The sequence below is a fragment of the Artibeus jamaicensis genome, unplaced genomic scaffold, assembly GCF_021234435.1.
Source record: "Artibeus jamaicensis isolate MK-2021 breed Jamaican fruit bat unplaced genomic scaffold, CSHL_Jam_final contig_585, whole genome shotgun sequence".
Lineage (NCBI taxonomy): Eukaryota > Metazoa > Chordata > Mammalia > Chiroptera > Phyllostomidae > Artibeus > Artibeus jamaicensis.
In genome coordinates this window covers 13,083,398-13,110,601 of record NW_026521894.1, presented here as the reverse complement: position 1 = coordinate 13,110,601, position 27,204 = coordinate 13,083,398, and the positions used below count along the sequence as shown (strand labels likewise).

At 42.5% G+C, this 27,204-nt stretch overlaps 1 protein-coding gene across 1 annotated transcript; it reads left to right on the top strand.

Annotated features, from left to right (window-relative positions):
* Positions 1-4,492: 4,492 nt before the first annotated feature.
* LOC119055791 (transmembrane 4 L6 family member 1-like) lies at positions 4,493-27,204 on the top strand. The gene is made up of 6 exons (XM_053670483.1): positions 4,493-4,653; positions 7,259-7,441; positions 11,937-12,002; positions 13,515-13,660; positions 26,688-26,874; positions 27,042-27,204. Exons 2-6 carry the CDS (start codon positions 7,271-7,273, stop codon positions 27,060-27,062), a joined length of 591 nt encoding a protein of 196 aa, XP_053526458.1. The 5' UTR covers positions 4,493-4,653; positions 7,259-7,270; the 3' UTR covers positions 27,063-27,204.

The following is a 27,204-nucleotide window of genomic DNA, read 5'->3' as shown; positions in this document are numbered from 1 at the left end:
TTTTAATGGCATCGAGATCATGTCTATTGCAAAAAATATCTACAAATTTCCTGCCAATTTTAATTTTTCAGTAAGAATTTGACTTTTTAAAAAAAGCGTTCCTTATTAAGAACATTTTCATATTTGCATGAGTTAATTGCCCAAGAACTGTTATGTCACCACAAAGTTGCATCTTGAAGTAACAAAGGACACTGCTGTCTTGTCAAGGATCTAGGTGTAAATGGACACATGGGGACCAGATGGAATTCCAGCCAAGCCAGTCAGTGGAGCTGTCAGATCACCGTAGGTGACTCAGGGGGAGCAAAAGTCCATGCAGCACTGGGTTTCACCAAGGACAGAGTGTACTGCCTTCTCAGCCCCACTTCGGGCCCCTGAAGGAAGCCAGGAGTTGGAGGGTGGGGACAGCCACTAAGTTTGCCAGTTTGATAACCAAGGAAGAATACTCCCTGACTTTTCTATGACTAGGACTCTAGGCCAGGCTGAGGGAAATCGCTTGGATTACCGCACATCATCAGCTACAACCCACCTTCTCCACATGCCAAAGGAAATGGGTCCCTAGGCTCTCTTTTCTGGAATAAGAACGGTAGGTGGCAGACTACACAGCATAACTCAGTGGTTTCTGTATGCTAGGCCAGTCCTAGCTGCTGTCGTCTTCCCAGCTCTTCAGTGCGTTCCCCCTGCAGCCCTGTCTGTCCATTCCTTGTTCATTCAGTGTAAAGGCCTAAACCTGGGAACACTCCCTGATCATCACACAAGACAGTGATGACTAAGCCAAAAGAAGCAGGTCCCCAGGCCACACAGAGCCCTCGCTGAGTGCTAGAGCCCAGCCAACACCCTTCTTTAGACCCCCAGATCCAGCGGTGGCTGCTTACCTCCCCAGGTTTACCTCTTGTCTCTGCCAAAAAGCACATCTTCCCTGATCCAATGGCTCAGTTGGGTGGGATGACATCCTGTACACCAAAAGGTAGGGGGTTCGATTCCCAGTCAGGGCACATACCTAGGTTATGGGTTCAATCCCGGGTCTGGGCATGCATATGGGAGGCAATTCTCTCTTACATTGATGTTTCTCTCTCTGAAATCAATGAACATATCCTTGGGTGACAATTAAAAACAAAGCACATCATAGTTCTCCTGGTGTCCCCAGACAGCCTGTTACATACAGCATGTGTCTCTGTTCTCCTAGAAACAGATGACTGATATTATTACTACTAACAATTATTAGTAGTAAATATTTTATTAGTTGTAACTAATGTTATCAGAGTCAGCACAAATACTTAACTTATAGTTATTATTAATGGTAGTAAATTTAACTATTTGTTTCACAAGAACCCCTGTAAAGTTAATGGATTCATCCATGAACCCTCAGGAAATATGCATGTTGTTTCCCAAGCATATTTTCTTTTTTAATATAATTTATTTATTTTAATCATTGCTCAAGTACAGTTTTCTGTCTTTTACTCCCATCCCAGCCCACCCCCACCCCCTGCCCAGTGCTCCCCACCTCCTTCCCACTTCCACCCCCTTTAGTTGTTGTCCCTGTGTCCTTTATACTTTTTCCTGTAAACCCTTCTTCCCCTTTTCCCCTGAAATTCCCTCCCCTCTGGTCCCTGTCAGCCTACTCAATATGTTTGGTTATATTTTGCTTGCTTGTTTGTTTTGTTATTTAGGTTCCTGTTAAAGGCGAGATCATATGGTATTTGTCTCCCACTGCCTGGCTTATTTCACTCAGCATAATTCTCTCCAGATCCATCCACGCTGTTGCAAAGGGTAGGAGCTTCTTCTTTCTTTCTGCTGCATAGAATTCCATTGTGTAAGTGGAATATTTTCTTGATTAATAAAATTAGTAAAAACTGAATAAAAGAATCTATGCTCTGCTGCTCTTTGCATGTAGTTCTTACCTCTCCAGGGTTTTGTGTTCTCACAAGGTCCAGACTCCCTCTAATGGTTATATTTGGTTGCAAAGGAATTCCTCAAATTCACCCAGAAATCTGGCCTGATGTCTCCCTTGGAGGGACATTTAAAATTGATGAATAGAATGTAGACTATCGGACCTTGTGTTGCCTTCTGATATTCATGAGAAGTAAAGCCCCCAAAAGGTAAAGTTCATTTCAAATTTCTCTCAACAGATCATTAGAAAAGGGGCTAAAATCCATTTCTAAAACATACATAAAAGCTATTCAGTAAGTTCAGTAGTGAGGTTGAGGGGATGAGACTTTCTTGCTTGAACCAGAAAAGTAATGAAATTACAAATGGACATTAGACATTAGACAGAGTCATGGGACCTCAGAGGTGTGAGAGAACCTGACATCCACGTAGGGGAGCTGCCCATTGGTTCAGTTCTCTGGACCCTGCCAAGGGACCCTGCCAGCCTCCCTCAGCCTGCCTCAGGCATGAGGCCATGTCAGTGCTGGCGGTAAACAAGCTCCTGATGCAAAACTGAACAGGAAGCTCCCATTATCTCTTTTTATTTAAAAAAAATTATATATAGTGTCAATTTCCATTTTAATTATCAAGTTTATTAAAGATAAATGAATTACACAAATGTAGTTTATGCTTTAGAATCCCAAACAACTAATTAATGCAAAATGATTATTTCTGAAGTTATTTTAAAATTTGCATCTTCAGTGTCAATTCTGAAGGTGGTCAAACAAGACTGCTGTTTAGTCAGGAAGGGTTGCGCCTATGTTTGTCTCTGCCCCCTCCTGGAAATGTCCTCCAAAGACACATAAAATAATTGAAAAGAGCAAAAGAATAGGAGATGAGGTCACAGAATAGGAAATGTCAATATACCAACAAGTGTGGTATATCTGACTTAGCAGAGAGAAAGCTGACCTCTAAACATCTGCAGAGGATACTGATGTGGATACAGTGATGTTCAGCCCTTCAACCTGGAAGGCTCAGGAATTACAGTTTTCTGTTGAAAAGGTAGGGATGGAGGATAGAGCTGACAAGATCTTGTGGCATGAGCATCCATCCCCTAGGATCTCTGCATACAGCCAGCAGACAAGAAAAAAAAAAGGATGGAGAATCGCACATGAGGAATTATTATGGGTGCATGTCCAGGGACTTTCTGCAGATGGCAGGCAGTGTGGGGGAGGCCTGAGGGCCCAGAATAGACTGGTTAGATGGCCTAAGATCAGAAAGTCAGCTCAGTGCCATAGGAAAAGCTAAAAAATGAGAACCTTGAACTTTTTTTTCATTCCACTGATCTTGCAGCTCAGATCTTCTTTGATCCTGTTTTCCCATCTGAATAATGAAGACAAAAACATCTGTCCTGATAGCCCCTCAGGGTTGCTGAAAGGACAGTCTAGGCATGGCATTGGAAAGCATTTTACTAAAACCTACAACAGGTTATAAATTACAGTACGGTTAGAGCTTGGGAGCCAGGTATCTGATCATAGAATCACTTGATTCCACTTTCTCAGAGGTTTAGTAACACACTGGTGGTCACAGTGGAGGAAAAATAAAACTTGGTGCCTTACTAAAGGGAAATGTGTTCTCATGGGCAGGAAGGGGTGACAGCCAGGCCAAAGACAAAGAGGCCTTTCTCCGGTAGCCACTATTGGTCACTGACTGCGAAAGTCGAGATAGATGCAGAGCAGGGCCATTTGGGGCTCATCTCACTGGGTGATCAGGTAACCAGATTCCTGGCATCGTGCCCCAAGTGGCTACACTTCATCCATCTCTTGCTGTGTTAATATCGTAGCCATGGGGGCCAGAGGAATGGGTGAGAAGCGAGAGAGGACCTCACTGACTGGCCATTTTCCATCCTTGGCTAGCTGAGACACCAAGTCCGGCCAGAAAACCAAACCCTGCCAGGACACCCCACTGCCAATAAATGTGGGGTGTGATTGGTCAACAGCCCGTGTCCTTGAGCAGGGTTACAGCAGGATGACACAGTGATGCTCCAACCCCCAGTCAATGACCTGGGTCTTTCCCACATGTGTTTATGCAGGGCTGGCGTGCCCGCCCTGCCTGCCACACCCAGAGCAATCACATCCCTACACCCTCCTCCGTCTCAGCTGAGTGGAAACACATCTGCCAGGAAAACTCTTCAGAGGTTATCGGGAGTGACCCAGAGTGGGGAGCAGAGCACAGTAAATGAACACCTTTGCGTCTGGGTGGCTGGGCTCCTCCCCTGGGGCTGCCTGGCAGGGAGGCAGTGCCAGCTCTCACTGGGGGAATTTGAGCCACTTTTCCCAGCCTGGGGGCAGCAGGAGAGAGGTGGGGCCAGACAGGAAGAGGGGAGCCCCTGTGCCTCAGAATCTAGCATGCTATAGCGCTGAGTGACCTCAAAGGGGCCTAGAAAGGTTTTGGGCCTCAACCTCCAAAGTGGCAAAGGACTTTCACATCAAGGGGGCTTTGGGAAAGAGTACACGGCTGTGGTTAGATACTTAAAGTGTCCTGTAAGGTGGGTGCCTGGGGTTTCATAGATTGCTGTCTGACATCTATGAAGTGTTTCCTTTGTGTCTCCTGAAAGGTGGAAGGATCCAGAGCCTGCCCAGAAACTTTCAGCAGCTGAGACAGAAGATTCTCCGGAACTGCAACACGGCCTGCAGGGGCTTTTCCCCACTGCTGGCCTGGTGGGGCCAGGGTGGCTTGCCCAGAAGAGGCTCCGCGGTGTGCCTGTGCCCCAGCCCCGCCACTGACCAGGTACTGGGTTGACGGGTGTGTCTGTGTGTTTCTGCTTCAGGATGGGCCGGACTGGTGTTGAAAGCAAGTGCCACAGCTTGGCCTAAAAGCCTCAGTGTGGCAACCAGGCTGTCTAAACCCAAACTTAGGGTACAATTTTCCAACAAGTATGAATATGACTCTTTGGGGGCCATGAGGTTGATGGTTTGAAACGAAGTCTCTGATTAAGAAACCCAAGGGTTTGTGATTGTTCCACCTGTTGAGGCCAAAGCCATGAGAACTGGATAGACTCAGAAAACGATCTGCCTCATTGCAAGTTGTGTGGTCTCACAAGTTCCTTCACTTCTCCGAGCTGCAGAATGTGTTCAGCAGCAAATGCGTTAAATGGGTATAATAATTATGTCTCTGGAATGGGGCTATTGAAGAATCAAATGAAATCATGCCTGCGAACATAACTGTGACTATTTTTTGTTATTTCCATCTCCCTAGCTGTACATCCTTGAATAAAAAAAATTTTAACTCCTTGGGACTATGCTTCCTAGGAAATGACTAGGTTGGATTTTTAAAGGGTTTTAGCAGCTCTAATATTCTTTGCCAAGACCCAAGAGGATGATCAGCTTCCTATAGTTTAATTAAGTACCAATCTTAGGTGCTGAACAGTCCCCTTTCCAAATGTGTCCCCAGTCTCCACCCACCCTCCCCTCCTCTTAAGAATATATGTGATTTTCTTGGAGGGTGAGCACAACTGTATTCTTCACAGCAAGAGCTGTGACAACAGATATTAAATAGAAATAGGGGCTGTTGGCTGTGTACCCTTTTATAGCATGTAAAAAGTTTCGACAGCTCTAGCTTCTCAGTGTTCCCAGTTCCCACTCATCTGCCCTAACTGGGAATAACTGGAAGTACATTTGAGCAGACAGACATTGGAGTATAAGGTCTGCTATTTACTCCTGAGGGGACCTGGAATTTTATTTGACTTCTATAATACTCTTTCCTCATGGAGCTGTGGAGCTAGTACCTCATGGGGATAATCTGAGGGTCAGATAAAATGTTTATAATGTCCCTCAGGCAAGGAGCAAGTAGTTGTATGTGTTGTTGCACTTTGTCCAGCGTTCTTTCCCTCTGAGAGTTAAATTTTCATTACCGCAGCTGTTAGTGATCATAATGGGGAGTGAGGTCAACAGTTCCAATCTCCCTCATGCAAACAAAGGAGCCCGAGGCAGCAGCCCATTCGGGCATTACCGTATTTTTCAGACCATAAGATGCACCTAAGTTTTAGAGGAGGAAAATAGGGAAAAAAATTTGAAGCAAAAAATGTGGTAAAATATTTATTAACATAAATACCATAATATTTCACCAATGTAAATATAAACAGAACTCAACAGCAGCATTAACAAGCATTATTTCTCCCAAATTTGGTGGGGCAGGGGGAGGGTGGAAAAAGTGCATCTTATAGTCTGAAAAATATGGTAGCTTTTTGCAGCCCTGAATTTAGACAGCAAATAGAAATAAGACCCTAAGCATTGCCATCCTGCTTTTGTTCATTAATGACTATCTGAAGCATCTGTAGGAGCAGAAAGCTAAGTCCAGACATTTCTCAGTATTGCCCCCAAAGAGCAGTCCCTGGCCATGCAAATTACTACAGGTTTCCCACTGTGGGAAGGGCCAATAAGGGTACCAGGCCTCCATGTCTGGTGACTGGGGTAGTGAATGAGCTTCTATTCAAGAACCAGTCAATAATCTGGGCATAAATCTGAGCAGAGAATGGTACAAAGAGGTGTTAGGAGAGCTCCACCTAGCACGAAACTGGAACACTTCCCCAGGTCACAGAGTCATGTTCCACAGGCTTCTCTGGCAGCCTTCACCTAGCAAATGTTTTACTGGCTTTAATCTCATGTAGGCTTGGGAGCAGTGAGTACAGGGGAAAATAAGATGCAAAACCTTTTCCTCTCTCCATGTTCCTCCTTCCTGGCTTCTCCGAAACCTCCAGGTTCAGTAAACTTAATGGACAAAGAAAGTGAGAAAAGTTTTCATATAAATAAAATGAGAGGCCCGGATGATTCCAATCAACCTTGTATGAGAGCATTTTGAATACATTAGGTTATTTTCATCCTCTCACTGATCTCACAAGGGAAATGCTATTGCTAATTCCATTTTACAGATGAGGACATTGAGGTGAGAGAGGTTAACTAACTTGCCCAAGTTCACACAACCGCTAAGTGGTGAAGCCAGGGTTTAGAGCCAGGACCTAGTTCATAATCACTTTGGGAATACTTCTGGGAGTAGATGAAAGAACCAGAAATTTAAGAACCAGCGGTTTTCTAAACATTACCTCAGTCCCTCAGTGCTTTAAAGAAAGTCTATGGAACATCTACTACAAGCCAACTACTTTCACATTGATTTTACTTCCTTTTGTCCATACACCACCAACTAGGAGGTGGGTATTTTCTCTGATTTATAGAGGAAACTGAGACTCAGAGAGATGATGTGGCTTCCCAGGTCACACCACCTCCCAGTGGCTAAGGTGGGCATGACACCTTGTTCTTGGGGTGTCTCGCAGAGCCCCTCTCCCGATTCTGCAGTGGCCTGAGTGGCAGCTTCTGGTTGTCTTCTCTCTCTTTTCCAGGGAGGATTCACCATGTGCTCTGAGACAGGCTCCAGGTACACGGGCATGATGCTCTTGCCCTTGGCCATCACAGCCATCATTGCCAACCTCCTGCTGTACTTTCCCAATGGGCAGGTGCTGGAGCCTGGCAAGATCACAGACTTGGTCTGGTTTTTCCATGGCTTTCTTGGAGCTGGACTCTTGGTAAGAGTGAGGTTTAGCTAGCTCACCTCCTTGAGATGAAGGGTGGTCCCTAAACACCCTGCAAGTCATTGAACAATCATCTCATCTTGATGCCACCTTCCCTGGGCTGCAGGAGCATGGCTGGCTGCTCCTCCTCTGTACCCACAACACAGAACACATAAACAGTTTCCACATGGTACTGATACACCATACTGAAGGCATCTTTCTGTTTCCTTCCTTCCCCCATTAGGCTACGTGCTCCTCCAGTACAGAGTCCAAGTCTCATTAGCCTTTGTCCTCTAAGTTCCTACCCAGCCAAGTGCCAGCTGACACTGGACCTTAATATGTGGCTGTTAACTGAATGAAAGATACATTTTATAAAATTCACAATAACTGAGTATTTGCCAAGGTCATCAGGTTTAAAGATGACCATTTGAAAAATAAATTATGTTATAAAGTCCATCAAGGCTTCCCTAGGCAATATTATGGGGTTAGTAAACTTTTTCTGTAAAAGGCCACGTGGTAGATTATTTTTAAGCAATGTAGTCTCTTGTTTTAACTACCCAACTCTGTAGTCCTGACGCAAAAACAGCCACAGACAATATGAAAGCAAGTGGGTATGGCTGTATTCTAGCAAAACTTTATTTATAAAACTGGCAATTTGCTGAATTCAGCCCACATGTTTTAGTTTGTTACCCTCTAAGGTAGGTATTGAGTATTTTCCTTCCTTTCTTCCTTTGTTTTCATTTGGCTCCTCCTTTCTCAGTAGTCCCCTTTGAAAAGATCATTTTGATTATGTGAATAGGTGCTTAATAAATGGATGAATGCATGGGGCATAAAGAAGTCTCAGAAAAAGGTGGCCACTTCCCTTCCTGCTTCTTGTCCCCACACAGTATTAGACACAGTGATGTCTCAAGGTGCCTCCACTTACCACCCACCCTTCCCATCCATGGCAGTGGGTGGGCCTTCCTGACTGAGAGAACACCTAAAGCAGCAATACCTGGGCCAAGGTTGTCTGTTTCTCAGCTCAGAGCACTTCCTACAGGGCAGCACAGATCAAGGAGTCTATCAGACCCCATTCAGATTTTGAGTCTGCCTTGACTCTGGTATACGACCTCCCTGAGCTGCAGGGTAAGGAAAATCACACCATCTCACAAGATGGTGAAGACACTAAATGAGATCATATACACAGAGTGCCCACGCATCACTGACAACGAGTAAAATGCAATTGGTCCTCTTTCCTGGTTCAGATCACCAGCTCCTCCACTTTCTCTGTGGATCCAGCCCAGTACCTGTCAACTGCCTCTTACCTTCACTGCCTATGTCTGCAGGACAGGTTCACATTTCTCAGCTCCACCACCAAGAAAATCCCTAAACTCACTCTGATCAACTCTAGTATATATAGGAACATCAGAACCCAACTTCTCTTAAAATATAAGTGAGCAAAGGTAGTTACTATTGAAAAGAATCGAGTAACTTGAGATCTGGATTTGCTAATAGCAAAACCTCAGAGCATTTATTGAAACAAAGTGCCTCAGAGGGAAAACATTCTCTGACCAGGAGGAAAACAGAGGGGAGCCTGGCTCAGCCAGGGACCTGACACCCTGTCTCCACAGCACCCCTTACACCAGCTGGCTTGTCCAAACCTTGCTCCAGCTTTCCAACAAAACTTTCCAGAATCTTCTGGAAAAAAGAATGGTTACACTTGTATATTCCCAGTGAAGTGGGAATAACATAAACAGGACAGAACCAGTCCTTGAAGCTGCATAAAGTAAAAAAGGAGAGCCAGTCTTTCCCTCCCCACTTCCTTCCTTCCTTCCTTCCTTCCTTCCTTCCTTCCTTCCTTCCTTCCTTCCTTCCTTCCTTCCTTCCTTCCTTCCTTCCTTCCTTCCTTCCTTCTTTCTCTCTTTCTCTCTTTCTCTCTCTCTCTCTCTCTCTTTCTTTCTTTCTTCCTTCCTTCCTTCCTTCCTTCCTTCCTTCCTTCCTTCCTTCCTTCCTTCCTTCCTTCCTTCTTTCTCTCTCTCTCTCTCTCTCTCTCTCTCTCTCTTTCTCTCTTTCTCTCTCTCTCTCTCTCTCTCTCTCTCTCTCTCTCTCTCTCTTTCTCTTTCTTCTTTCTTTCTTTCTTTCTTTCTTTCTTTCTTTCTTTCTTTCTTTCTTTCTTTCTTTCTTTCTTTCTTTCTTTCTTCTTTCAGTCTCTAGTGTCTACTTTGTGTTCCCATGAGCCTGGCTCTAGGGCAAACTAAAGCAGTGGCCTTGGGGTTGGAGAGAAGATGGTGTATTTGAGCTGGGAGATCTTAGACACAACACTGTATCATTCTAAAGTTTCTGTAAAATGAGTATATCAATAATAGCTATCACCTATGGTTATGGTGAGCATTTTATGAGCTTGCGTAGAGAGCACCCAGTCCCAAGTCTGCCTTGTGACTAGTGTTCATTCAATGGTAGCCATAAGAGATTTGGAGTAAGGGGGGGATCAAATCATTTTTGTACCTTGTGTTACAGAGTCAGATACACCCACTTCCACTATAAAGAGAGAGCTGATAACCAGGCAAACTCAGCACACTCCTCTCCAGCAGAGTGGACATATAGTGCCAAATCTTAAACCTGTGGTTCTCCTTTTACTAGATGCCATGTATAGCCCAGATCTTATCAAGGCTTCACAAAAATTGCACAACAGCTGGAAGTTTGGTGTGGTGTCTGTGCATTATGCTTACAGGGGTGTCCAAAAGCATACCCTGGTATACTTTTCATATCTCTGGGCCACACTGGAAGAAGAAAAGTTGTCTTGGGCCACACATTAAATACATTGTGACACATAATCACACAATAAAAATCTGTTTATGTTTTAAATAAATTTACAATTTTGTGTTGGGCCACATTCATAACCATCCTGGGCTGCATGAAGCCTGTGGACCACAGATGGGAAAGTTCTGCTTCACAGTGACTTGGAAACTCTGGGGAGGGGTGTGTGCCCTCCATTTCACCACAGTCTGCATCACTCCTTAATATATTATACCAGGATATATATTTACCTAAAATTACCTGCAGAGCCTCTAAAGTCATGTGGGTCTGCATCCTCATCCCCTCACACCTGGCCTCAGACTATCTTCTTTAACATTAACCACATACCTATCAAATTTTCCTCAACATATGTCTTAGTCACCTTGATGGGGACTGAGGACTGGCAATCTCTCAGATGCTGGCATCGGGAAACACATTACCAATCCTTTCTCAGGATGAGGTAATTTTTTTTCATAAAGTTAAGTACATCTATTGTGTATTTATTTCCTGTTCTGGCACATGGTCTTGTCATGCCAGTACCCTTTCTCCTACCCCACACTGCATATTTCACCATCATGTCATGGGTCTGATTCTGTGCTGGGCACTGGGTTAAGAGTTTCTGAGACCCATAGCTCAGAGCCCATTGAGGACAAGGAGAAAGCAGTGTGCTCAGTGCACCAGTACAGATTAGCGGGAAGGAAGGAACCATTCATTTTAGCTGGTGGAGGTCACTGAAAACTACAGAGAAAAGATGTAGTGTCTGATGGTTACTGTAATAAATTACCACAAACTTCGTGGCTTAAAACATCAGAAATTCATTCTCTCATAGTTCTTAAGGCCAGAGTTCTAACTCCATGTGCTGGCAGAGCCCCGAGCTCTAGGCGAAAATCTGTTCCCTGCCTTTTCCAGTGGCCAGTGGCTGCTGGCATTCCCTGAACTGTGGCTGCATCAGGCCAATCTCTGCCTCCATTTTCACATGCTCTGACTCTGCCTTCTCCCCTGTGTGTTTTTATCTCAAAACTGTGTTATTGATTTAGGGACCACCCAGAATAAACTCCTATTAAGATCTTAATTTAGCCTTGGTTGGCTGGTTTAATTGGTCGGAGTGTCATCCCATGCACCAAAGCATTGTGGGTTCAGTCCTGGGTTGGAGCACATACCTGCACTGCAGTTTGAAACCCTGCTGGGGTGCATGCAGGTTTGGGGGCAACTGATCGTTGTTTCTCTCTCACATCAATGTTTCTCTCTTTCTCTCTTTCTCTATAAAATTAATAGACATGTCCTCAGTGAGGATTTTAAAAAAGATCCTAATTTAACTACATCATTAGTCATATAAAGTAATATTCACAGGTCCCAGAAATTGGAATGAATGTGTATCTTGGTTTGGGAGGGGGCATTTGATGGGCCTACTACAGGAGATAACATTGAAACCGGTCCTCTGAGGGTAGAGTTTATATGAGGGCAAAGGGTGTAAGGCATATTCAAGGTCCAGAGGCATGGGAGGCCTGGGTCCATCCTGGAAGGCCATAAGTTGGTGTGTCAGGAGTTCTGAGTGGTGGAAGGGAGGTGGCACCATGAAGTGCTCATGTACACAAAGCCCAAGGCCTGTGTTGTACTCTACAGGCTATGAGGAATCAAATAGCTGGACACACAGTCAAACCCTGTTGCCAAAAAGATATCATTCCCTTCAATACAAGAGGTTGTTTTTCTTTTTTGTTTGTTTGTTTTGCCACAGGTTATGGTGCCAGCACTAATGCTGTTGAGAGGAGGTGGGAAGGGCTGCTGTACTCACAAATGTCGGGTAAGTTCTGTGGACTCTGCAGAATACTTAACCTCCTACCCACCCTCACCCCCAAAGGGCTTCTTTCCCAGGCCATGTGCTTTGGCTCCTTTGAAGAACAGACTGCACCAAATCTCCCTTTAGTGCATGGATATCCCAATATCCATGCACAGTGATCTTATACAGGGTTCTAGCCAATAGAGGCCCTAAAAGAAACAATCCTGGAGAAGATCTGGGGAGAGTAATTTGCAGTAGACACAAAGGTGGTGAGCTCTTATAGACCAGCCTGCTGGGTTTGGTTGTTTGTGTTTTTACCTGTCTGTCAGTGGGGACGTCTAGGACCCTCACAACCTTTCAGTTTTCTTATTTTCCTGGTAGATAATGGGGTAACACATCATAGGACTGAAATTCAAGCAAGAAGGGACACTGAAGATTGTACTGTCAAAAATATTTTCACAGGGATTCTCTTAAAACATCCTGTGAAGAACAAAAAGCTGCCACCCTAGTAAGTTCATTCATTATGTATTTATTTCTTGCTCCTGCTCTTGTCCCCAGGCACAAGCAATCCATTGCTTTTACATTTCTAGTTCACACACCATCTCATTTCTCTTTTATGCTTGAAAAGGTCCAAGTCCCAACCCTTGCAGCTTCCAATCAGACCCTCCACAGAGAACTTAGACCCATGTTGCCTGAGGACCATCTCCAAGGAGCCCCCTGAGTCATTCCATCAGCTCCGTCGGTGCCCCCGCCTCACTCCCTGTGGCAGGAAAGACACAATGTGGACATGCCAGGAATAAAAGCTTATGTTTTGAAGCAAAAACGTCCTTCAGCTTTGCCCCAATTCAGTACTACACTAATATGCCAGGTCGCCATCCCTTGACACTTACCTCTCTGTGACACTCACCCACCCACCACCCAGTCAACAAATTTATAGTTTGTATACAGTAGAACCTTCAGTTGGTCACCGACTCAGGCATTAAAAAACAATAATTCATTTGCTCACCTAACCATACAACCAGTATTTACTGACCACCAAACACCAGAATGGCAAATAAGCGTCATTGAGAGTGCCATCATCAATTGATCAGTCATTATGTTTGGAAAGGACTGTGAGGTCTCATCTAGGACTGGAGAAAATAAATGCTGAGGTCAATTACTGATGTGTACTAAGAGTGTAGATGAGGGGATTGACAACACACAGACTTTATGCACCAGGCAGTGTGTAGGCACAGGGGTGAGAGGTCAGTGTGAATATATCACATTTTCCACTCACAGTTTAGTAGTGGATTACTTCATTCCTGAGAATTGTAACTGGGGTAGATGAATGGACACAGGTATCTCAGCTCCAGCACCCATTTTTTGTACATTTGACAAGCAAAACAAGGACATCTACTTGGTCTGGCATCTACAAGAAAAGATTTAGATTCTCTTCAATTTGCCAGGAAATTCAGGGGATATCTCTTTGAAAAGCTGACTTTCCACCACCTTCCTCCCCATTGCTGCACTGAATTTTTTGACTCTGTTCCATTGCAGATGCTGTTCCCTGTACTTCTGACCATACAGGGCACTCTAGGAGCTGTGTACTGTGTGGTCATTTCTTCACTGGGGTTGCTTCGTGGACCCTTCTGTGACACAGGCAGTGGAAACTACACCTACCCTTTCAGAAATGACAGCCTGGAGTGAGTACCATTCATGGTCTTGGATCAGTGTCTAACATCGAATGATGATATAGTTGATGACCACAAAGAGTAGGCACTCTTAGTATTCACTGTCCAGTAAGGGGGCAAGGTACTTTCATTCATGCCTAGGGTCTCGTTCCTCTCTTCATGCCTGCTCACCTGCTCCCCAATCAATAATCTCTAGGAGGTGATTAATCAAGGCAAGAAGTGCCTGTGAATTGAGCAGTCTACCCAAGCTATTCATTATAATACGTGACTTCATTAACCCTGAGTATTAAACTCAACTGAGTATGTGCTGAAGGCCTGACTAGTACTTGCTAGGCACTGTCATAATAGAAGAGGGTATAAAGAAAGGATAAGACAACTTGCCTATTTGCAAGTAGCTCACAATTGAACTGTGAAGACGTAATTACCAAATCTGGAGTTGAACAAATATCCTGAAATGGCTGGACCTATGGTGATGCACATTTAGTTTCCTAGCAGGATGGAGAAAGAGACCCAACACCAACTGACTGAAGAAGACCCTGCTTCTCCTCTCATTTCATGTTCTCTCCCTGGAAGAGCACATCCATCCACACAGCTTCTGAAGTCATCTAACTATCCATGTAAATAATCCCCAAATGTTTATCTCAAGCCTACAGCTTTTGAATTCTTAACCCAAACATCTAATTACCTCCTTGAAATTTCCTCTTGAATATCTCACAGTATTTCAATATTAATATGTCCAAAATCCTTATGTCCATAAATCTTTTGTCAGTTATTCTAATCCTATTAAATGTCACCTGAAAGCCAAATCATCTTTGATTATTCTCCCTTCTTCATTTCTCATGTTAAATCCATTATCAAAATTTGACAATTCTACCTGGACAATAACCTTGAATACACATTGCTCTTCACCTGGTCTGTTATCACCCTGTTCCCAAATCTCCAATACCATCTACTTCCTCTCCTATAACTGTCCTCTAACAAGTATCTGTTGGGGGAGGTCACCAAGAAGATGTGACCACCAGCTGACACTAAGCTGGACTCTGGCAATTGAAAGCTCCTCAGCCCCTACCTTGTTCTTGAAATGTGTACACACTTGTGTTCCCCACTCCCACAAACTATTCCAAGGATACAGCCTGAAGAGAGCAATGTGATGTGGAGACTCTCTGGACAGTATACGTGACAATCCAGTTAAGGCATCCCTATAAAAACTTTTAAGATTCTAAAGAGTGGGTGTGGAGAACTACTCATCTTGTGGCCATCCAATACAAGTATCATAACTAAATTCCTTTGCTTATTAAAACTGCCACTTACTAATCTGGGGTGGTCAGCCCTTTTCTTTGGCCTCTCCCTACACTTCCTCTGTGGGGGCTGGTTTCAGGTTTCACTTGGGAAGCTCCTGGCCAGGCTTAGGAAGCAACACTATCCCAGCTCTATTTAGTCCTTCAATGCTTTTGCCATATATTAGCTGAAAGGGTTTTATAAAATGTAAAGATGCTGATAAGGCCAAGAAACTTTTACATTTAAGGAACTTGCAATCTCATTGGGAACTCAATAAATGTGGATATGAATATGGGCAAAGGTAGAATTAGACAGGAATGTCAAATACAGGATCTGGCATAAGTAGCACCTGCTTGACTGTGGTTTGTAGGGTAATAATATGGGTGTAATAAGTTATAGTTTTAATTGGAACATTTCACCTAAAATGTCATATGGTGTGCTTGAGTGTTATGCTGTTATGTACAGAATTGAATTCTTATGACTTTTCAATGAAAGATTTTGTAATAAAAAAGGGGTGTTATTTGTGTCGGGCCCTGCAGTTCTGTGAAATATGACCTGATAACTGATTTCATTTTCTTTTCACTCAAGAAATACACTCTAATTCCAAAATTCTTTATGGTTTTTGAGAACATGCTATTTCTTTTTATGATTCATTGCACCCCTGTCAGCTGCTGTCTCCTGCAAGGCCAGGTGACTCCAGATTTCCCTATGAAGACTTCTCCACCTACTCTAGACCTCTAGACTTCTTCTTTCTATGATAATACTTATGATATAACTAAAATATATTGCCTGCTACATGGCAGTCAATGGGCTAATACCTTATCTAATCTTCCCAATCACTCTATAGTATTGGTGCCACTTTCTATGTTTTTATTACTTTTTTGATGCTATATATGCCTTTATTTGGAAGTGGAGTCTTTGCAGACGTAACCAAGTTAAGATGAGGTCATGCTAGATTAGAGTAGGCTCTAAAACATATTGTCTCTTTTAAAACATATTTTATTGATTATCTTATTACAGTTGTCTTATCCCCCCCCCCTTTATTTCTCTCTGCCCTGCACACCCCCACACACCAGCATTCCCTCCCACCCCTTAGTTCATGCCCATGGCTGTACATATAAATACTTTGGCTTCTCCATTTTCTATACTATTCTTAACCACTCTGCCCCTGACCCCATCTATTTTGTACCTACCATCTATGCTTCTTACTCCCTGTACTTTTCCCCCATTCTCCCCCATGCTTCTCCCCACTGATAAGCTTCCATGTGCTCTCCATTTTTCTGTGATTCTGTTGCTGTTCTAGTTGTTTGCTTAGTTTGTTTTTGGGTTTTTTTTAGGTTCATTTGTTGATAGTTGTGAGTTTGTTGTCATTTTACTGTTCATAGTTTTGATCTTCTTTTTCTTAGATAAGTCCCTTTAACATTTCATATAATAAGGGCTTGGTGATGATGAACTTCTGACCTTATCTGAGAAGCACTTTACCTGTCCTTCTCTTCTAAATGAGAGCTTTGCTGGACAGAGCAATCTTGAGTGTAGGTCTTTGCCTTTCATGACTTTGGACACTTCTTTCCAGCCCCTTCTTGCCTGCAAGGTTTCTTTTGGGAAATCAGCTGATAGTCTTATGAGAACTCCTCTGTAGGTAGCTGTCTCATTTTCTCTGGCTGCTTTTAAAATTCTCTCCTTATTTTTAATCTTGGGTAATGAAATTAAGATGTGCCTTGGTGTGTGCTTCCTTTGTTCCAACCTCTCTGGGACTCTCTGAGCTTCCTGGACTTAGTTCCTTTGCCAGATTGGGAAGTGTCTCCTTCATTATTTTTTCAAATAAGTTTTCAATTTCTTGCTCTTCCTCTTCTCCTTCTGGAACCCCTATGATTTGGATGTTGGAATGTTTAAAGATGTCCCAGATGTTCCCAAGCCTTCCCTCGTTGGTTTTTTTTTTTTTATTCTTGTTTCTTCATAGTATTCTGGTTCAATGTTTATTTCTTCCCGCTGGTCCAAATCGTTGATTTGAGTCCTGGTTTCCTCCTCTTCATTGTTAGTTCCCTGTATAGTTTTCTTTATTTCACTTTGCATAGCTTTCATTTCTTCCTCCATTTTGTGACCATTCTCAACCATTTCTGTGAAAATCTACATTACCAGTGTTTTGAACTCTGCATCTGATAGGGTGGCTATCTCTTCATTGCTTAGGTTTTTTTTTCTGGAGTTCTGATATGTTGTTTCATTTGGACCATTTTTTTGGGTCTTGGCACACCTGTTATGTAGTAAGGAGTGGAGTCTTAGGTACTCAACAGGGCGGGGCAACCCACCTCACTGTGTCATGGTGCTGTATGTGGAGGAGGGGTCTGAGAGGGAACAATGCCACTTGCTTGGCTCTCACCAGCTTTCAGTCACTTTCTCTGCTACCCACAAGCAAATTGGGGCCTTCTGGTGCTAATTCCTGGGTGTACATTTTAGGTCCCTGTGGGTCTCTCTGATGGACTCTCCTTTGAGGCTGGGAGTTTCTTCCACTGGGGCAACCCCCACATGTTTTTTCAATCAGAGGTTTTGAGGCTATTATTATCCCATGCTGGAACCCTGGATTGTGCAGTCTGTCTCACTCTCCAGTTGTTCCTCCCAGTTTATCTGCGCGAAATTGTGGGACCACCTGGTCTGCTAGCCACAACCTTACCCACCCAGGTCCTCCAGCCACTGCCTTGTCATGAGTCCTCACTGCCCAGGCTGCCTGTCACCACCCCTCCCACCGGTCCGGATGAATGTTTCTTCTTTAACTTCTTTGTTGTTTTTGTTGTTGGACTTCCATATAGTTGGATTTTCTGCCATTTCTAGTTTTTTTTTTTAAATTTGTTGTCCTTGTTTTGGTTGTATGAGGAGTCACAGTGTATCTACCAAATTTTTCATACTGTAAGATGCATCAGACTATAAGACATGCCTAGGTTTTAGAGGAGGAAAATAGGAAAAAAAATTGAAGCAAAAAATGTGGTAAAATATTTAATAACATAGGCTGCTGCTCCCCTCAACCCAGCGAGCCAGGTAAGCTACATTTGGACCACAAGATGCACCCCCTTTTCCTCCCAAATTTGGGGGTAAGTGCATCTTATAGTTTGAAAAATACAGTATCTGCACCTCCATTTTGGGTGAAAGTCCCTTTTTTAATTGATTGTTTAGAGAGAGAGAGAGAGAAGAAGGGCAAAAGAGTGGGAGAGAGAGAGAGAAAGAGAGATAAATTTTTCTTGTTCCACTTTATTTTGTAACCTTCTTGACATTGTTATATATAAATCTTAACATTATTTTTTTAATTATCTTATTGTTGTTCAAACGCAGTTGTGTACATTTACCCTCCACAACCCGTCCCACCACTGCAGCCATTCCCACTTCCTTCCCCTGCTTCCACCCCCTGTTTGTTTTGTCCATGTGTCCTTTATAATTGTTTCTGAAAATCCTTCCACAATTGTCCCCCTTTATCCTCTCACACCTGCCCTCTGGTTACTGCCAGATTGTTCTTAATTTCAAAGTCTCTGGTTCTATTTTGCTTGCTTGTTTGCTTTGTTGATTACATTCCGGTTAAAGATAAGATCATATGGTATTTGTCTCTCACCGCCTGGCCTATTTCACTTAGCCTAATGCTCTCCAGTTCCATCCATGTTGTTGCAAAGAGTAGGAGCTCCTTCTTTCTTTCTGCTGCATAGTATTCCATTGTGTAAATGTACCACAGTTTTTTGATCTATTCATTTACTGATGGGTACTTAGGTTGCTTCCAGCACTTGGCTATTATAAATTGTACTGCTGTGAACACTGGGGTGCATAGGTTCTTTTAGATTGGTGTTTCAGGGTTCTTAAGGTATAATCCCAACAGTAGAATTGCTGGGTAAAAAGGCAGTTCCATTTTTCGTTTTCTGAGGAAATTCCACACTGTTTTCAAAATTGGCTGCACCAGTCTGCAATTCCACCAACACTGCACTAGGGTTCCCTTTTCTCCACATCCTCACCAACACTTATTGTTTGTTCATTTGTTTATGATGGGCATTCTAACTGGTATGAAGTGGTATTTCCTTGTGGTTTTAATTTGCATCTCTCTGATGGCCAGTGATGCTGAGCATCTTTTCATATGTTTCTGGGTCCTCTGTATGTCCTCCTTGGAGAAGTGTTTGTTCAAGTCTTTTGGCCATTGTTTAATTGTTTTTTTTTTTTTTTTTTTGTCTTCCTGGAATGGAGTAGTATGAACTCTTTATACATTTTGGAGATCAGACCCTTGTTTGAGGTATCATTGGCAAATATGTTTTCCCATATAGTTGATTCTCTTTTCATTTTAGTATTGTTTTCTTTAGCCACACAGAAGCTTTTTAATGTGATGAGGTCCATTTCTTTATTTTTTCTTATATGTCCCTTGCTCTAAGAGACATATTAGTGAAAATATTGCTGCATGGAATGTCTGAGATTTTTCTGCCTATGTTTTCCTCTAGGACTTTTATGGAGTCATGACTTTAAGTCTTTTGTCCACCTTGAATTTATTTTTGTGTCTGGTGTAAGTTTGTGATTGAGTTTCATCTTTTGTATGTTACTGTCCAGATCTCTCAACACCATTTGTTGAAGAGGCTATTTTTTACTCCATTTTAAGTTTCTGCCCCCTTTGTCAAATATTAATTGATCATAGAGACTTGGTTTTATTTCTGGGCTCTCTATTCTGTTCCATTGGTCTATATATCTGTTCTTATGACAGTACCAGGCGCTTTTGAATACTGTGGCCTTGTAATACAGTCATCAGGTATTGTGATCCCTGCTACTTTGTTCTTCTTTCTCAAAATCGTTGGAGCTATTTGGGGTCATTTATGGTTCCATACAAATTTTTGAAGTCTTTGTTATATATCTGTGAAGTATGCCATTGGCACTTTAGTAGAGATTGCATTGAATTTATAAATTGATTTGGGTAGTATGGACATTTTGATGATGTTAATTCTTCTGATCCATGAACACAGTATAAGTTTCCATTTGTTTGTGTCTTTCTTAATTTCTTTCTTCAGTGTTCTTTAGTTTTCTGAGTACAGTTTTTTTACATTCTTGGTTTGGTTTACATGTAGGCATTTTATTTTTCTTGTTGCTCTATCAAATGGAATTATTTTCCTGATTTCTGCTTCTGGTATTTTATTGTTGGTGTACAAAAATGCCTTTGATTTCTGGATGTTGACTTTGTATCCCACTGTTTTTCCAAATTCACTTATTAGGTTGAGTAGTTTTTTTGGTGGAATTTATAGGATTTTCCATGTACACTATCATGTCATCTGCAAACAATGACAGTTTTGCTTCCTCCTTTCCAATTTGGATGCCATTTATTTCTTTTTCTTATCTGATCTCTGTGGCTACAACTTCCAATAATATATTGAGTAGGAGTGGTGAAAGTGGACAACCTTGTCTTGTTCCTGATCTTAGTAGGAATGCTTTTAGTTTTTGCCCATTGAGTATGATGTTGCCTGTAGGTATCTCATATATGGCCTTTATTGTGTTGAAGAATGGTCCCTCTATTCCCACTTTGCTGAGTGTTTTTTTTTTTTATCATAAATGGGTGCTGTTCCTTATCAAATGCTTTTTTCCACATGTATTGATTTGATCATGTAATTTTTGTCTTTCCTTTTGTTTATGTGATATATTACATTTATAGGTTTGTGAATATTGTACCATCTTTGCATCCCTGGGATGAGTCCCACTTGGTCATGGTGTATGATCTTTTTAATGTATTGCTGAATGTGGTTTGCCAATATTTTGTTGAGGATTTTAGCATTTATGTTCATCAGTGATATTGGCCTGAAGTTTTCTCTCTGTGTTATATCTTTTTCTGGTTTGGGGGCTAGGGTGATGCTGGTTTCATAAAAAGAGTTTGGAAGTCTTCCTTCTTCTTGGATTTTTTTTAATAGTCTGTGAAGGATAGGAATTAGCTCTTTCTCGAATACTTCATAAAATTCTCCTGTGAAACTGTCCAGTCTAGGACTTCTGTGTTGGGAGTTTTTTGATTATTGCTTCAATTTTGTCAGCTATTATTAATCTGTTCAGGTTTTCTGCTTCTTCTTCATTGAGTTTTGTAAGGTTATATTTCCTAGAAATTTGTCAATTTCATGTAGGTTTTCAAATTTATTGGCATAAGTTAATTCTTCATAGTAATTTCTTACAATCCTTTGTATTTCTGTGGTGTCAGTGGTAATCTCTCATTTTTCATTTCTGATTTTGTTTATTTGGATTCTTTCTCAGTTTTTCTTGATAAGTCTGCTTAAAGGCTTGTCAATTTTGTTTATCTTTTCAAAGAACCAGCTCCTAAATTCACTGATTCTTAGAATTGTGCTTTTAGTCTCTAGGTCATTTAATTCTGCTCTGATCTTGGTTATTTCCTTCCTTCTACTTGCTCTGGGATGTCTCTGTTGTTGTTCTTTGAGTTCTTGTAGGTGTAGGATTAGGTTGTTTATTTGAAATGTTTCTATCTTTTTTAGGTAGGCCTGTATGATTATGAACTTCCCTCTCAGGACTGCCTTCACTGTGTCCCATAAGTTTTGGGTTGTTGTGAGTTCATTTTCATTTTTTTTCCAGAATCTTTTTGATTTCTTCCTTGATCTCATTCTTGACACATTCATTATTTAATAACATGCTATTCAATCTTCATGAGTTTGAGTGTTTTTTAAAATTATTTCCTTGAGGTCGGTTTCTAGTTTCAGTCTCTTGTGATTGGTGAAAATGCTTGATAAGATTTTGATTTCTTTGAATTTTTTGAGGCTTGTTTTGTGCCCTATCATGTGGTCTATCTTTGAAAATGTTCTATGTACATTTGAAAAGGATGTGTATTTTGCTTCTTTGGGATGAAGGGCTCTCTATATATTTCAGTTAAGTCCATTTCATCTAGGATATTGTACAATGCCACAATATCTTTGTTGCTATTTTCTTTGGAAGATCTATCCATTTTCACAGTGAGGTGTTGAAATCCCCTACTATATTTGTGTTGCTGTCGATATCTTTCTTCAAGTACTCCAAAATTTTTTTATGTATTTGGGTGCTCCCATGTTCGGTGCAATATGTATTCACAATGTTTATGTCTTCTTGTTGGATTCTTCCCTTGATTATTATGCAGTGACCTTCTGGGCCTTTTATTGGAGTATATTTTGCCTGATATGACTACCCTAGCTCTTTTTTTTCCTGTCCAATTGCTTGGAATATTTATTTCCAGCTCTTCACTTTCAGTCTGTGTAGATCTTTTGTTCTGAGGTGGGTCTCTTATAGGCAGCATATGTGTGGGTCATGCTTTCTTATCCATTCAGCTATTCTATGCCTGTTGATTGAAGCATTTGATCTATTTACATCTAAGGTTATTATTGATAGGTAGTTATTCATTGCCATTTTACTTCCTATACCTGCATTCTTCTCTCTCTCTCCCTCTTTCCTTTTCTTAAAGCAGTCCCTTTAGCATCTCTTAGAGAGCTGGTTTGAATGAGGTGCATTCTTTGCCTTCTTTTGTCCGGGAAACTCCTTGTTTGGCCTTCAATTTTAATTGAGAGCCTTTCTGAATAGAGTAGTCTTTGTTGAAGGCCTTCATTTTCCATTACTTGCTCTCACATTACTTGGAATATTTCTTGCCAATCTCTTCTGGCTTGGAGCATTCCATTGAGAAGTCAGCTGCTGGCTTTATCAGGGCTCCATTATATGTTACTTTCTGTTTCTCCCTTGCTGCCTTTAAGATTCTCTTTTTGTCTTGGAGTTTTGCCATTTTAATTATGATGTGTTTCGAAGTGATCTTCTTTGGGTGCTTCCTGATTAGGACTCTCTGTGTTTCCTGGATTTGTATGACTTTTTCTTTCATCAGTTAGGGAAGTTTTCCGTCATTACTTTTTCAAACAGTTTTTCCATTTCTTGCTCTTCTTCTTCTCCTTCTGGTATCCCTATTATATGGGTATTATTATGTTTCATGTTGTCCTGCAGTTCTCTTAACACCTCTTCATTCTTTCTGAGTCTCTTTTCCTTCTCTTACTCTTTCTGGGAGTTTTTTATACCTTGTCCTCCGGCTTGCTGATTTGATCCTCTGCTTCATCCAGCCTGATTTTGATTTCTTCTACTGTGTTCTTCAGTTCAGAAAGTGTATTATTCATTACCTCTTGGCCCTTGTTGATAGTTTCTATTTCCTTTTTCATGCTGATACAGTTTGCAGTGATTTTATCATAGTTTTCCTGTAGTTTTTGGTAATTATCAGAGAGCACATTGAGCTTCCTAAAAACCATTGCTTTGAACTCAATATCTGATAGTTGACTTGCCTCTATTTCATTTAGCATTCTCTCTAAAGATTCTTCCTTTCCTTTCATTTTTTTGGTCTTCCCATTGTTTGTGGGACTCTTCTTGTTAGCTTCTATTTCTTAAATTAATCTTTCCTGACTCCCTGGGTTTGTGGTGTGAACTTCTATGGTGGGAGACTTGTGATATTCAGTGGTGCAGTCTCCTTGATCTCCTGAAGCTGCTGCTCTTGGGATGTCATTTATGTTGGCTCTCTGGGTGTATTTGGGTTTTGACTGTTGTTGGAGCTTGCTTTGGTGAGTTCTTCCCTTCAGCTGGTTGACTGAGGGTCACTCTACATACCATGTCTGGTATTCTGTTGTGCAGATGCAGACGGGTTGTTTTGAAACTGGTTCTTCTGTTGGTCCAAGGTAATGAAGCTACTCTCTTGCTATTGTTTAGTTGTTTGTTCTGGGTTTTTTCTCCACCATTTAGTTGTAATTCCAGATTGGTCTTGGGTGGAGGTTAGTGTGGCTTCCACTCATTCCTCCACTCTCTTCCTTTATTATCTGTTGGTGGTCCCTTTGTTGGTGGTCTCTCTCTTCCAGCAGGTATATTGGTGTTCACAGTTCCCACCTACTCTTTTATGTGACCAGTTGTAAGGGGAAGAAAAAATGGATTATGACAGTGGAATTATATTCTACGAGATTTAAAGTACCAACACGTAGAAAAGAGATAGAAGATCTTTTGGATAAGTATAGTGTTAAATGTGATATTTCACCCAACTAGCCACTTTTTAGAAAGGGTAGAAAAGAGATAGGACTCTTGTTAGAGGGGGAAGAATTGTGAGTTTAATCCAGAAAACAGAGTGCTTGTGGGAGATGAGATTATGAGATGCAGTGAGAGTAAAGGAAAGAAAATAGGTGTAGTGTGCAAGAGAAGAGAGTTAACCACAAAAGTAATAAAGTTCCGGAAGACAGTGAAATGGGCTAAGATCCAGGTGGGATGCTATGTAGTGTTTGCAATTGTATGGAACAATAATTATTTATGATAATACTGGAACAACAATCATATGACAGAATCTATGTGATCTGAATAACAAGACTAGGATGTATATGGCCTAGAGTAGTGTGCTATGGGAACACAAGTAAAGTGAGAGAAGGAAAATTAAAAATACACTATGAAAGAGAGAACAAGGAAAACCAGTCACATAATGCAATTAAACAAACAAGTAAAATGAAGATGACTAAACAGAAAGAAGAGAAATAAAAAATACTAAGATAAAAGAAGTAAAAATAATGAAATAATAATAATAATACAAATAAACAATAACTTACAAATTCTCTGGAATAGTGAAGTGAAATTCATCTCAGTTTCTCAGTTGTTGGGATGATTCCTCATTGGGTCTGATTCTAGTCCTGTCACAGCTCCAGGTCTTATTGTCTTACTTGTGGGTGGGGGGTGGGGATGGCATTGGGGGGTGCTCGGGGAAGAAAGAAAAAAAAAAGCCTCCTCCTGGCTTTAAACTGGCCAGGCGAGTTCTGCTGGTCTTCCTGGGTGCAACAGGCTGTGGGGTTTGGGTTTTGCTTTTCTCCCTTCCTATAGTTTTGCAGAGATGAGGGCCAGGCCTGGGCCACACTCTTCACAGTTGCCCAGCCTCCTGCACAGTTCCTCAGTTCGCTGCTGGGCCCCCAATTCCCTTCTGCACCAGGCCTACACCTTCAGTCCACCCGTGGTGCTGTATTTGAGGTGCACCCACTAGAAGCAACTCACATACCACCTTCTCACTCTTTGCTGTCCTAGGTGCTAGGCACTCTCAAAGTCTCTTCAGGGTAGTTTGGCTCCCCCAGTGAGTTAAGTCTTTCTGGGGATTGCCAACTCCCTGAATCCTGCAGCTCTCCTCTGTAGCGGGGGTACATCCTCCTTCTTCTTAGTGAGCCAGTCGGCAGTGGCACTGCCTTGGTTGCGGTGGCAGGCATGAGTGTGCGGCCTCCACTTCTACTGTGGGGGTGGAGGCACATCCAAGTGGTGGCAGGGGTGGGTGTGGGTCCATGGCCTCCACTGCTGCCAGCCTCCACTGCTGCTGAGGTGGGGTTGGGCATGTGTTGCTTGGGTGGCTGCTGCGGGGTTGGTCATGCTGCTGGGGCCAACAGTGCAGGCAGGCGCCTTCTGCTGCTACAGCTGCTGGGAGGGTGGGGGCCTGGCTGGGGTTGTGGTGGCAGGGTGGGCCAGCTGCTGAGGCTCTGGTGGACAGGGGGCACAACTGGGGAGGTGGGGGCAGCCCCTGTGGGAAAATTCTCTGAACAGCCACAAGAGCCTTTTTATAAAACGAATTCTTCCTGTTCAATCCTGCTGCTATTAGTAAGTGCCCAGACTCTCTCACAGCCCAACTTTTCAAACAGACAGGAGACTATCCGAGTCAGAGTCTGTCATGACCCAACTCTTCTCCCTTCTCCAGCTGTCACCTGGCTCCATAATTTCTCTGGTAATGACCCAGCTGGCACCCACTGTCTCAGTGGGTGCACACCGCCTCTGTGCATTTGCTACTTTGTCTTTATTTCCCCCAGAGACTTCAAGCATCCAGGTCCCTCCTGGAGGTGCTCAGAACTTATTTGGCAGAGGAGGGAACCATTGACCCAGCTCTCTCCCAAGAATCATGTGGAAGACCTGGTGGGCACCGGGCCTGGGGCTGCAGCCATTCTGGTCCCTGCACTGGCCCCAGAGAGCTTATCATCTCAAAGCAATCTCCTTACTGTCTGATTTTTTAATGTCCTCCACAATTTTGGCCTTTAACCTTCATGTATGCTGTTTGTTGTTCACTCTGTTTCTCAGAAGATCGGCTACGTGTTCCACCTGTGCAAAGGGGAGAATGGACTCCATTCCCACATATCTCACCACCACCTTAGGATTTCTGTTGTTCCACTTTGTGCATTTATTGTGCACATTCCCAAAGGCAACCACTTTGTGCTTCTTGTATGTGCTCTGACTGCAGATTGAACCCCCAACTTTGGTGCATAAGGACGATGCTATAACTAACTGAGATACCCACCCAGGGCCCCAACATCATTTTTAACCCCATCTTACACCTACAGAAACTGATGTACAGAAAATTCAGAGAACTTATGTAGAACTTTTTAGTGAGGAAACTGGACTTAGGTCCTGGGTCTGTGGGACTTTCATGCCCAAGTTTTTAACTACTCTTACTGCTTCTGAGACCCTTATAGCAGCAGTTAAAATCTTGTAGTCCAGAATTTCCCTCTTCTTCATATTCTCTCTAGTGTGGCTATGTCTGCTTCCACAATGCCTTGTTGAGATATTGTGCTATCGGAGGGCAAGATGGTATGCTCAATCTTCCCACCAATGAACGATAATAAAGCTGCTGTCTTTAGGAAGATGAGGGCAAAGAAGACCCTAAAGCTTTGTAATCTCCTGTGTTAGATTAGTGCCTCTCATACACTGGTAAATATCAGCCCCCTCCATGTACTGTCACTTAAATCCAGACTTATTTTCTCCTCTTTCCTGGCAGGGACAACTACTTGTTCAACCAGCCTACCTGGGCCACTTGCCAAGAGCCTGAGCACATCGTGCTGTGGAATGTGGTCTTGTTCTCCATCCTCCTCGGGATCGGCATGATAGAAGCTGTGCTTTGCCTTAGCCAAGTTGTCAGTGGGCTCTGTGACGTCTACTGTGGTACCTGCATCCGGAAAGGACAGGTCAGTGCTTCTAGAACCCACAAATTTCCATGCCACTTTGCCCTGACCTGTTCCACATTGTCTCTCTCCTGCCCTAACCCCACATTCCCAAAGGCAAGCCAGTAACTAGGAAAGGCCTTCTGCAATGTGGAACTTCACTTGCCACTTTGGGTTTAATTTTCTTTCAGGTGAACATAACTGGCTTATGACTGGCCTAAGAAATTACAACTGATTGGCAGATGAAGGAGCGCTCCCCAGGTTTCAGAAGGACTGGATTTGATGAATGTCAATCTCCAGAGTCATGAGAAGCTGAGAAAAATGCCCTCAACTTTCTTACTGGAGTAGGTTTTT

Bases quoted from the DNA above. Each gene is read 5' to 3' on its own strand.
- LOC119055791 (XM_053670483.1), top strand. From the start codon at position 7,271: ATGTGCTCTGAGACAGGCTCCAGGTACACGGGCATGATGCTCTTGCCC. The intron at 12,003-13,514 runs GTAAGTTCTGTG...GTTCCATTGCAG, and splicing joins GCTGTACTCACAAATGTCGG to ATGCTGTTCCCTGTACTTCT. The intron at 26,875-27,041 runs GTCAGTGCTTCT...ATTTTCTTTCAG, and splicing joins CCTGCATCCGGAAAGGACAG to GTGAACATAACTGGCTTATG.